This window comes from Ctenocephalides felis, unplaced genomic scaffold, assembly GCF_003426905.1.
Source record: "Ctenocephalides felis isolate EL2017-DRISC unplaced genomic scaffold, ASM342690v1 CF-g0.4_SCAFFOLD_03571, whole genome shotgun sequence".
NCBI lineage: Eukaryota > Metazoa > Arthropoda > Insecta > Siphonaptera > Pulicidae > Ctenocephalides > Ctenocephalides felis.
The window spans coordinates 61,417,607-61,430,928 of record NW_020539725.1 but is presented as its reverse complement, the minus strand read 5'-3'; the positions used below and the strand labels follow the sequence as shown (position 1 = coordinate 61,430,928).

The 13,322-nt window shown below is 31.4% G+C and overlaps 1 protein-coding gene across 1 annotated transcript in view; it reads left to right on the top strand.

Annotated features, from left to right (window-relative positions):
• The window catches only part of LOC113386947 (probable ATP-dependent RNA helicase DHX34), a gene marked incomplete at its 5' end in the record, with an annotated part of 19,085 nt that extends 9,706 nt beyond the window's left edge, over window positions 1-9,379 (top strand). The window contains 5 exon segments of the mRNA XM_026624706.1: window positions 301-654; window positions 657-1,006; window positions 3,991-4,642; window positions 6,564-6,754; window positions 9,336-9,379. Of these exon segments, the coding sequence (XP_026480491.1) occupies window positions 301-654; window positions 657-1,006; window positions 3,991-4,452 (1,166 nt within the window).
• Window positions 9,380-13,322: the final 3,943 nt, after the last annotated feature.

The window sequence follows — 13,322 nt, the reverse complement described above, 5'->3', positions numbered from 1 at the left end:
AAATAATGTCGGATATCGATAGAAAAACTAATTATAAGCAAAACATGTTTTATAAAGTTTTTCAAAAAACCTATACTTTGCAAGTTACTGGCTACTAAAAATACATATATTTTTGGCGCTTTTTTTTTTTTTTTTTATGCAAATATCTCCAAAAATATACATTTGAACGAAAATCATGTAATGAACAAAATAATGCCTATAAAAATCTTAATAGATCAGTGTTTTATAAAGTGTTCTAGGAACAATATTAAGTTAGATTTGAAAGAGCAAAGTCGATCATAATTTCCTTTACCCTTACAGGTGTGGATATAAGAGACGTCGAATTCCGTATGAGCAACGACTCCAGCAAACTGGCCAATCTGATGCACTCGTCAACGGCTTGCAGCTACAAAGATTTAACAATGTTCAAACTAATTTTATGCAGTGGTTTATACCCTCAAGTAGCCATTGCCGATGAATTCAATTACTGCAAATCACCGATGGAACAACTTTTTCACACCCGATCCAAACCTTATGCATCTTTACACCCGATGAGCTTTTTCGGATGCCATCCTCAAATTTTGCAATTGGAGGAACGCGAAATTTTGCAATCGACTGAATTCGGTTGTTACAAATCTAGATTGCCTATAAGTTCCAGACATCAATTATTATGTTATCTGACTTATTAGAGACTACTAAGCCGTATTTAACGAATACAATGAGGATGCCGGCTGCCCAAACTCTGCTGCTTTTTGCGCATAGTATCGATACGAATTCGACTTTTTCGAGGCTGGTTTGCGATTCCTGGTTGCAGTTGGATTTTCCAGGAATCGGTAATGGACAGACTTTGCTTTTGAGGGCTGTTAAATTGAGGAAACAGTGGGAGACTTTGTTGAATAAGAGGCTGAAGAATACGGTTACGACTAGTGTCGAAGGCGAGCTGGAGAAGGCTAAGGACAAGGATTTTAATTATGATAGGTTGGAGTGGGAACTTACACAAGGATTGGTTGCTTATATGAATACAGAGGTGAGATGATACTTTAGATATTTATATTTATATTAGACATAATTTAAAAAAAAACAAATGTTCACTCAAAATCTTATTCTAATTTTCGCAGAATAATTTACTGAAAGTTATAACTCAAATACTCATTTATAGAGTAAAAAAACTTGCTCTTTAAAAAATTTGTTGAGTAATTTATTAGGTTGTCAAATATCTCCCTTCCGCTTTTTTGCTATTGGTTTATGATACAAAAAGGCGGAAGGGAGATATTTGACAACCTAATATAAAATTTCCTATTTCCAACTTAGAATTAGAAGAAAAATGTATGGAACGGGTAGAATCTTGTGCTCATGGAAAATATAACTCTGATTGCTTTTTTCTGTAATTGCTGATGGTTAGTAACGGTGAAAACCCTTGAAATTGAATGCCGTAAATTACATTTGAATAAAAATATGAGTAATAAATTGTAAATAGGCTCTCTTTGCTTACTTTCATTTTTAAATTACGAAGCATATTTGTGCTCTAGTTTAGTTTTAGATTTAGTGCTCCAGTCAATGGAGCGTTTTGAGTATGAATTTTTTTTACTGTGCTCCAATTTGCTTGAAATTTTGGAATTAGGTTCATCTTACTCTCAAGTATGACACGCCTTCTCAGTGGTGTAATTTTATTTTTGTCAAAATAACGTCGGATATCGATAGAAGAACTAACTAGTGGTGTATGGCATCGTGCCTAAGGCAAATTGCTGGAACTTCCCGTACCGTAATGAAATATTCGAGAAATTTTAAACGTGGTATTACAAATACTGTTACTTTCATTATTTTTGCTATCTTGCTTGTTATGATCTGAGCAAATCGAATTTAAATCATAAATCAATTTATCTCCAGAACATTAACAATCGTCATTTCATTTCGAATTCAATTTAAAAAAAAATAGTTGCCTAATTTGCACAAAATTGAAAAAGTGCTCCCATATAGTCATAGTCTAAACGCATTTGCAAACAATTCTGTGCGACATTTTCACTTATACTGTGCTTAGCTTGGCGGCATTTTCACATTTTTCAATAGTTTTCACAAAATTCGAATTCGAAAAGTGTTCCAGTACATATACAGTCTGAACGCACTTGGGTAAACATTTGCACCAGAGTGGCGCTAAGACCGTGCTTAGCCTGGGTGATTTTTTGAATTTTTGTATTTAGTATTTTTCATCATCGAATTTTACCAGACATGAAAATAAAAAGGACTCTACTGACAGGCAAACTATATTTTGCATTATATGAACTGACGAGCAAACTGAAATACTCGTCTGCTCGTCAGCAAGGTCTCCTTTTATATATTTTAGCTTTTGCTCGTTAGTAGAGTCCTTTTATTAATTCTAGATTGGTTTGCTCGTTTTTTAATTCTAGATTAAGTTTCTCGTCAGTAGAGTTCCTTTTTTGTATATTTTAACTTTTGCTCGTCAGTAGAATCCTTTTATTAATTTTCTATCCTTTGCTCGTCAGTAGAGCCCCCTTTTGTCTCTTATAGATTTTGCTTGTCAGTAGAGTCCTTTTATTAATTTTCTATACTTTTGCTCGTCAGTATAGTCTTTTTAATAATTTCCTAGCTTTTGCTCTGAGAAGAAAAAGGACTCTACTGTCGATCAAACTGAAATAAAAAATATTAAAAAAGACAAAAGGGACTCTACTGACAAGCAAATTAAAAAACTAAATTTAATATGACTGTGCTTAGCCTGGGTAATTTTTTGAATTTTTAATAGATATTTGTTTAATAGTAAAAATACCGGTAATTTACCGAAATACCGGTATTGAAATTTTTCATCGGTATTGCATTCCCTATTCATCATCATAAGTATATTATATTTTAATATTGTCTAGGCTCATAAGTGAATAGAAATGTTTGGCAAATGACAGTATTCATTTGTTTTAATGTCAAACCATGCCTTAAATATTTTCAAGGTCAAACGATGATAAGCGGTTTTTTTGTAATTTTTTCCATTTATTTCTACAATCTAACTATATTCCTATGAATCTAAAATATCTAGAAAATTTCCCGAACAAACTTCAGGAAGATTTATCAAAATCCGAATAATCGTTTAGGAGGAGTATCTTCACCTACATTATTACAGAAGAATTTTGTATATAAGATAGTAACCACGAATAATACAAATTACTTCAATGAACTTAAGTTTCTTACACGGCACAGATATTTTATTAGACGATTGCGACATGCAAATGGACAATTTGAAATGTTTGGCCAAATTATAAATGTGCCTGTTGACGTTGATAATATGGTTAATTTATTACCTCGTAATATTGATGATAATCATTGAATTAACGTTCATATAAAAAAGAAAATGATTCGTAGATCAAGCTATGTGCAGGGTTTGATAAATAAGACAAATATAAAAGTATGGCTTCAATTTTGTAGGCAAGACAGATATTACAGCTGTTCAAGGAATGAGATTATATCGTTTTAATTTTAATTACATGAAGTTCTTCAAACACAATTGTTACAGGATGAGTTAATTTGCAAAAACAATATTTGTTTAGGCGTTGTTTAACATAATCCACTGTGTGAACGAATATTATAGAACTTATTAATCAGCAATTACTTTAAAACGATCATGTCATATTTCAAGTACAACTTTGATTACATTATTGTTTTTGAATATTATACATATTTTTAATGCAATCATAAATATATAATTTATTATTTATCATTATATAAATGTGTATAATGATTGACGACACTAATAAATGTGTGCATCACGAGTGTTACCATATTACTAATAAACATTACTAATAAACAAAATCAAAATTTTTATATGATGTATTTATTTTTACTTAAATGCCATCTTATACAGTAGCAAATAAGTTTTACTTCAATCGCGTGTGATCCTTACGCGCACTCTTTTTTATTTTTACTGTAATTATTTACTGGTGACGGGATAAAATATTCTTTCGATCCTGACAAGATTTCTATTAATTTTTTTTTTTTTTTTAATTCTAGGTCCCCTACACAATCAAGCGTCTCCTCCACATAGACAGCAAAACAATGTACAACCACCGACTTTTCGAAGATTTCCATTTGCTCCAACCAAATCCCTTCGACGAAGATTTCAAATCTTCCCCAAACGACTACAAAGGAGGTATCGATATTACCCCAAATGTAACTTACGATTGCCTCGAAGAATGTGACTGGTCCCTTATAATGGCAAACCAGATTTTGGAACAAGATTGGCGGTGCCCGACTTGTGATTTAGAATGTCCCATGACCGGGTTACAAAAATTGCACCACCAGCAAATTTGTGGCAAGAAAGATGAGCCAGAGGAGGATAAAAATAGTGACCACCAGGCTGTGGTGAAAGCTGGTGATAAGAAATTTGATTGTGAGAGTTGTAAGAAGACTTTGTACTTTAAAAGCAACGTGGAGATTTTGAGACATAAGAAAGCCTGTGGGGTGAAAATTTAATTAAATTTTATAAGTGAGTAAGAAGATATATGCAGCAGCAGAGATGAGAAATGTGTATTTTTATATTTGTAATATATACGTGATGAAGTAAGAACTGCATTTTTTACAACAACTTACTATAATTTACCAGTAGAAGTAAAATGAAGTTTTTGGCATTAGAGACAGCTTGAAATGAAGACTTACATTCCAGGTAAAAAAGAGAATAAATGCTAAATTTAAAAGTCTTTTCTCAAATCAAAATCAAAATTTGATTTTATTGGCAATTTTGATAATTTGAAAATATTGGAAAATTTTAATAGATACGAATTTTTGAAAAAAATCGAAATGATCTAAAATTTTTTGAGAATTTGGAAATTTTTAAAATCATTCGATTTTTTTGAAAATTTCGAAATGATCTAAAATTTTTGTAAGAAACCGATTTTTTTTTTAATTTTGGTAACTTTTTTTACTTTTGTTACTATTATATACTTTTGGTATCTTTTTTATTTTTTGAAAATCAAGAAAAATTTCGAAATTTTGAATTTTTTATGAATGTTTATTTAACAATTGTGGATTTTTATTTGAGAATTTTTAAAATCATGAAATTTTATGCAAAAATATTTTTTCACACCAAGAAAAACTTTTATAAGTTCGAATTTTTGAAAGAATCGATTTTTTGATGAAGATTTTTTGAGAACGTGGAAATTTTTGAAATCATTCGATTTTTTTTGAAAATTCCAAAGTAATCTAAATTGTTTGTAAGAAACCGATTTTTTAAAAAAAAATTGATAATTTTTATAAATATGACAAGATTTTCACTTTTTTTGAAAATTCGGGGGCATTAATCACGTGAGGATTTTAGGGAAGGGGGAGGGTATTGACAAAAAATCACGTGTATTTATTTTCTACATCAATTTTTTTAAAAAAAACTTAACATTTTTAAAAAAAAAATTTTACAATTTTTTCTCGTAACAAAAATACTCGTGATGTTTGTAGGGGCAAGGGGGGGGGGGAATATTTTTGAATATCACCAAGGGAAAGGGGGGGGGTCCAAAAATTCTTAAAAAGTCGATAACGTAATTAATGGACGCACTCCCTTGAGAAAAATTTCGAAATTTTGGATTTTTTTTTTTAATTTAGAATTTTTTTTAAATTTTGAATTAGTTGACATTTTTTAAAATTACAAAATTTCATGTAAAAGCATTTTTTGCACACCGTCTACACACGCAAAATGATGTTTGAATTAATCCAATCGGATGATCCGTTCTCTCAAAAACTGCATTACCATTTTTACGCCTTTTGCGCTCGATGCCTCCGAAACGGCAGACGTGCCTTTTAATTTAATTCAACTTATAAACTTTGAACTCTAAAATAAAAACTTATTTTTATTGAATCTCCAAAATTTCTAGACTTGCCTTTCCAAAAATTTAAACAGTTCTTCGTTTAGTCAAAAAAGTAATTAATTAAATTCAAATCGGACGCTCCATTTTCTCAAAAACTGAATTATCATTTTTGTTTTTTTTGTCCCGTTACTTCGAAACGGCTAGACCTGCCTCTGTCAAAAACTAATCAGCACGTCTCCTTATCAATACGAATCGAATGTTTTTTGAATTATTCAAATTGCTTCATCCGTGTTCCCGAAATCGTCGACGAAAATTTGTATCCGCACACATAAGAGAAAGGGTGAATAGGACTTTGCTCATTTAGAAGTATAAAATCAGTGTAAGAATGATAGCATTCTAGATCCTTCTCCCACGAAGTAATGCCTAACGGCGGTTTCCGCGGGAACCAGAGGCAAGGGCAAGGGCAAGGTTTTTAGTGGGTATTATACCTAGGCGGTATTGAGTCCGACATACCCAGACACAAGACCTAGTCTGGGATGCATAAAAAACACATATATCAATTTTTTCGAAAATGTTCAGAAACCTCTAAAACGTAAAGATATATAGTAATTTTAATTTTTGATTTTTTACGAATAAAACAAAATGTACTCACCAAATGTTATTATAAAAATACAAAATAATATTCTAAAACAATGTTAAAAAAAATATAATAAAAACATCCTGTTACTAAAAATTTTATCCTTGTATCAGAAGGCATTTCGGGACCAACTTTTTTTTTATTTCTATCAGCTTTCTACTGTCCATTATACCACAATCGCAGAAAATTCCAGTCTGGTACTTTCAGAAGGACAGCAAGGCCGTAGGAGAGTATATCAAACAATTTGTTGGAAATTGTGCAAAGGGTTGTGCGCCAATTTTCTTCTTCTTTCATCCAGAAATTGAGGATACTCCTGAGCCAATCTGATAATAATTGATAATTGGTAAGTAAATTATTATTATTATTATTATTATTATTATTATTATTATTATTATTATTATTATTATTATTATTATTATTATTATTACTAGCAAACCCGACGAACTCCGTTTCGCCACCAGATGGTTTCGTGAGAAAGATGAAGAAATTTTTTGTTTGTTTTATATTTGAAAAGGAAAAATTTGATTTTATTACACAACAGTAATGAATTTATTTCGATTACAAGAATGAAATGTTTTTTAGTTGAACTTCTCTAAGTAAATGAAAGTGAATCCGCAAATTATCCGTTTCATTGAAGTGCTCTTTGGTAAACCACATTTTTTGTTTTTTGGTCTGACGTTAACACAAACAAAGCGGATGGTTTTCCAACTCGTGAACAGGCAACGTATAACTGGCCATGTGAAAAACAATGATTTTCTAAATAATCTATTTGAAATTTATCCCGCAAACACTAAGCGATTGGCCTTGCGATTTATTATTGCGAACTGGAAATTGCAATCGTTTGAAGTCAAACGAAAGACCAGTCGGAATCATTGGTATGTCACCAAATCGCCGGCAATTTTTTATTGAATGGTGAAATTCAATGCGTGTACATCATTATTGAATTGATTTTTCTAGTTAGCTAAGGTGATTGCTATTTTAATTTATATTTGCTCGTCATTAGAGTTCCTTTCAATTTTTATAACATTTTGAAAGTCAGTAGTTTCCTTTTTCTTAAATGTGCTCGTCAGTAAAGTTCTTTTTCTTCTTATATTTTAGTTTGAGTGTCAGTAGAGTCTCTTCTGATTCTATATTTTGCTCGTCAGTAGAGTCCCTTTTTTCCTCCCACAAAAATATTTTACTAGTGAGCTGATAAGTCATTGCTCTTTTTTTTTGAATTTGCTCGTCAGTAGAGTTCCTTTCAATTTTCATAATATTTTGATAGTCACAATTTTTTTTCCTTTACTTTAAATTTGCTCGTCAGTAGAGTTCTTTTTCTTCTTATATTTTAGTTTGAGTGTCAGTAGAGTCTCTTCTGATTCTATCTTGCTCGTCAGTAGAGTCCATTTTTTATTCCATTTGAATTTGTGCTTCAGTAATGTTCCAACAAGTTTAAAGTTTTAAGAGTTTATTTCTTTTTAGTTTGTTCGTTAATAGAGTCCCTTTTGTCCTCTCCAAAAAACACCCGTAGAGTCCCTTTTAATTCTATTTTGCTCGTTCGTAGAGTCCCTTTTGGGTTTTTCAAGCTCGCCAAAAGACGATTTTTAGACGATTTAAAATTGTATAAATAATATTTTTGTAATTTTGGATTAAAAATTGAAAAAATGACCCAGGCTAAGCACAGTCTAAGCGCCACTCTGGTACAAATGTTTACCCGAGTGCGTTTAGACTGTTGATGTATTGGAGCACTTTTGCAGTTTTGTGAAAACGAAAACTATTAAAAAATGTGAAAATGCCGCTAAGCTAAGCACAGTATAAGTGAAAATGACGCACAGAATTATTTGCAAATGCATTTAGACTGTGACTATATTTTTTACTTTTTTTAGCACTTTTTTAATTTTGTGCAAATTTTAGGCAACTATTTTGTTTTTGCAATAATGAAAAGAAAATAATGGAAGGACTCTACTGACGAGCAAACTGATGAATTGATAAATTGACTATTGGCAGAATTATGACAAAAAATAGAACTCTACTTACGAGCAAATTGATAAGAGACCTACAGAATAAAAATGGGACTCTACTGACGAGCAAATTAGTGAACAATCTAAAAGATACAAAGTGGTCTTTACTAAAGATTCTACTGACGAGCAAAACTGGACATTAATTAAAAAAAAGGACTCTACTGACGAGCAAACCGATAAATTGATAAACTTACTAGCAATTTCGACAAAAAATAGGACTCTACTGACGAGCAAATTAATAAATAACCTAGAAGATTAAATTAAGACTCTGAAATTTGACAATGATAAAAGGACTCTACTGACGAACAAATTAAGACTTTAAAAATTTTAAATAAAAGCCTGTATAAGTGAAAGTGTCGCACAGAAATATTTGCAAATGCGTTTAGACTGTGACTATGCGGGAGCACTTTTTCAATTTTGTGCAAATTTTAGGCAACTATTTTTTTTTTTAAATTGAATTCGAAATGAAATGACGATTGACAAATGTTCTGGAGATAAATTGATTTATGATTTATGATTTACATTTGATTTGCTCAGATATAACAATTAAGATAGCAAAAATAATGAAAGTTACAGTATTTGTAATGATAACATATTTGAAAACGTTTAAAATTTGTCGAATTTTTAATTACGGTGCGTGAAGTTCCAGCAATTTGCATTAGGGCACGATGCCATGCACCACTAATTTTCTTAGCTATAAACCTTGCGGGGCCCGAGACCTTTCCAACGAATGCAAATATTGTCTAAATGATTCGTGCGTTCTGGAGTTATTTCGTCAGGAAGGAAAACCCGACTTATTTATATATATATATATATATATATATATATATATATATATATATGTAGATTATTATTATTATTATTATTTTTATTTTTATTTCTATTACCAAGTATGGTTGGTGATGCCCTCTTGCACATTCCCAGGGACGTGCAGACTTGACAACAATTGAAAGTTAATAAAATAATGGTGAAGAAAAATGCAAGGCACATGGAAATGGTGATGGGGATATTGGGCCTGTTTTCCCAGTGTTTTTGCACCATTTTGGAGAATCTCTGAATTCTGGTTTCGGGTGGAGTCGTCCTGACTTGTATTTCTTGGATGACGTCTTCGAAGAAATTTGCATCTGCAAAGGTAAGATAATTGTAATTTGAAAATTGTTGTAACTAGTGGTGAATGGCACCGTACCTTAAGGTCAAAAACTAGATTATCTAAAAAAAACTTTGAAAAAATTAGATTTTGGATAAAAAATTATGACATCTTTTTTTATTTACCATAAAATATTTTTGTAATTTTGGATTGAAAATTCAAAAAAATCAAAAAATTACCCAGGCTAAGCACAGTCTAAGCGCCACTCTGGTGCAAATGTTTACCCAAGTGCGTTTAGACTGTGACTACATGGGTGCACTTTTTCAATTTTGTGTAATTTTTTTTTTTTTTTTAAATTGAATTCGAAATAAAATGATGATTGACAAATGTTCTGGAGATAAATTGATTGATTTATGATTTACATTTGAATTCAACTTCTTAGGTTGGCGATGTATGAATTAGTAAAATAGAATTTTATTTTTAAAGTAAAACTTCTTAAGTCGCGATGTGATATAGAGTCTGTTTTGATTAAACGTAAAAGAGAAAACAGTATATAGTGAGAAAATGAGAGAGAGAGATATATAAAACACTAGTGCGAAAAAGAGAGACATATACCTTACATTGTAGAGTGACAGAGTAAGATATATGGGTATGATGTAACCTCCAAAATTAAGCAACTACCTTTTTAAATGTAATTTTTTGATAAAAGGGCAAAAGATACCAATTTTTGTTGTTAATAAAAGTTGTAGATAATTTAATTGGCTATAAATTTGCTGAACATTGCAAAACGGTGGGACATTTCGTTTTGAAGTTATAAATGAATAAATAAAAATCGAGCTGGTCCAAAAGTGTGAGGCAAGATATACTGATGCAACCTCCAAAATTTAACAGCAACTTGTTTCATTGCAAATTTTAAGTGAAAGGATAAGAGATACAACATTTTGTTATTAACAAAAGTTGTAGATAATTTAATTGGCTATATATTTGCTGGATATTGCAAAACAATCGGACAATTTGTTTAGAAGTTATAAACAAATAAAAATCGAACCGGTCCAAAAGTATAAAACGAGATATATTAAAATGTAGCCTCCTCAATTTAACAACAATCATTTTAGTTCTTATAAATGCCGCCAAGCTGAGCACAGTATAAGTGAAAATGTCGCACAGAATCATTTGCAAATGCGTTTAGACTGTGATTGTACGGGAGTACTTTTTCAATTTCGTACAAATTAGGCAACTTTTTTTTTAAATTGAATTCGAAATGAAATGACGATTGTTAATGTTCTGGGGATAAATTGATTTATGATTTACATTTGATTTGCTCAGATATAACAAGACATAGCTGGGCATTAACTCGTTAATCCGTTAATCGTTAATTAACGAAGTTAACATTTTGATTAACGGATTAACTTTTAAGTTAACTTTTGAAAATGTTAACGGACACGTTAACTTCCGTTAAAATGCCAGAAGTCCGTTAATCGTTAATCCAATGCCCAGGACCGTGCCTGGCCAGCGTGCAGTGCGTGTACCGCCAAATGAAAAAAAGAACAAATTCAAAGACGGCCATTACAAAAAATGGTCGAAATAAATAGCTGTTGCATTAAAAGTCTACTGAATTAAAAGGCGGCCAAATTAAAAGACTGTTGGATTAAGAGGCGGCCAAGCTCAAAGTCCGCTGAACTCATTCGCTGCCGTAAAGTCCGCTGTATATATCTAAAAGACCAAAATTACCGTAGTAAAAATCAGCCAAAGGCGGCCCTATTGAATGCGACTCTGTTTCTAAATAATTTATAAGTTATAAACTTGGTGTAAGTGGCAACTTTGCCTAAATCAAGTTGCATGAAGTATCCAACATGTGTTAATAATCGACTTAACAATGAAAATATATTAATTCATGAGTACATTGCAATGTGAAAAACTATCGCAGATTATTCAATTTTGTACAAATTTTTTAAAAATATTAGTTATGTTTTATAAATAGTTTAAAAATTACATATTATTGAACAAGAAACAAACTGTAGTAAATTAAAAACAAGATCCAAATTTCCAAAGCAATTTGTTAATCAATAACTGAAAAACGACTCGTCGATTATTGACAAAATTTAATCAACAAGATTCTCAAATGGAAAACGTTTGTAATGGTTTTTGAATTTTTAAAATTAATTCACTAATCAAAAATTTGAGACTTTTTTGAAAATTCTAAAGGCAAACTAAGCAGCACGAGTGCTTATCGAATTTACGAATTTTGACGATTTTTCAAATGGGATTGTGCATTTTGAGAAAAGGTCGACTAAAGATGAAATTTTGACTCACGTAAAAAAGCGCCGCTCATTTTTGCAATCTTTGATAGTACATATTTTAAAAATTAAAATGACTTAATGTGGGTCGAAATATTTAGTTATCTTAGAGACCATGATCACTATCGCCAAAAAAGTTTTATGAATATCATCGTAAAGCAATATTCACCAATTAAACACGAAGAAACGAACCGACCGATCTCTTAGAACTAATCAGCACGATTCCTAAATGATATCTTTCAAACAGTTCCTGAATTTTTAAAATCGATGCAGAATTTTTGGCTAAAACGTGTACAATAAATTTTATATTTTTCTGTTGATTAGAAACAGCTTGGCCGATCGTCGCACAAAACTGACAGGCGCTAGTCATTATCTAGTTACATCAAATGACTTTTAAACTTTTGAATTGGATTTAACCGTTTTTGAGAAAACGTTGCCGAAAATTCAAAAATCGGCTTTCAAACGATTCAGAATGACTTAAAATGTCGAGAAAACTTGAAAATTACAAGACGATTTTTTTCGTGAGAACATATTGGATATTTTCCTATTATGATATTTTTAAGGGCGGCCATTTATATGCTCGCACGCAGGCGGCCAAATACCCAGGCACGGCCCTGCCAATGCCTACTATTTACCGCACGGCACAGCTTTAGCCAATGCCTTATTAAATGACATAGAGAAAAGATTTGGACCACTCGTGAATGATGAACAGTGCCAACATGTTCAAAAGACTTGTTCAACGATTCATAAATCAATTTATTAAATACAATACTGCTATACCCTCAAGCGCTGCAATTGAACGTTTGTTTTCCACGGGTAAAGACATTTTTACACCAAAACGAGCCTCGCTTTCAGACGAGAACTTCAACATGTTAATGTTCATGAAGAGAAATATGCACCTAACACCCGACGCTTAACCCGTCGCGCGTTATTTTTGGCAAAAAAACTCTTTCCCTTTATTTAGAAAAAAATTCTTGTAAAAACAATATGCAATCATAAAAACAGAAAGTTGACCAATAGCGTTATTATCACGGTGTGTGCATAAAGCGCGTCGCGCCATTAAGGGGTTAAATTACACATTTGAATTATACAAGTATTTTGTTTTATTCATAACCTATTAACTTCCAGAACCTAAACCAATAAGTTTTTTAAGTTCACTAACGCAACGATATAAAAATGTAATTTTACACATATTAACGGATTAACGATTAACGTTAACTTGCGTTAATTATTCCGAAATGTAACGCTTTAACGTTTAACGAAGCTAACTTTTTTTGTAGCGGATTAACGATTAACGAAGTTAACTTTTTGATTAACGGTGCCCAGCTATGTAACAAGATAATGCAAAAATAAGGAAAGTTATAGTATTTGTAATAATATATTTGAGAACGTTTAAAATTTCTCGAATATTTCATTACGGTACGGGAAGTTCCAGCAATTTGTCTTAAGTCACGATGCCATACACCACTACTTCATTTATAAAACCGGAAGTTCCAGTAATTTGTCCTAAATTACATCGTGCCATTT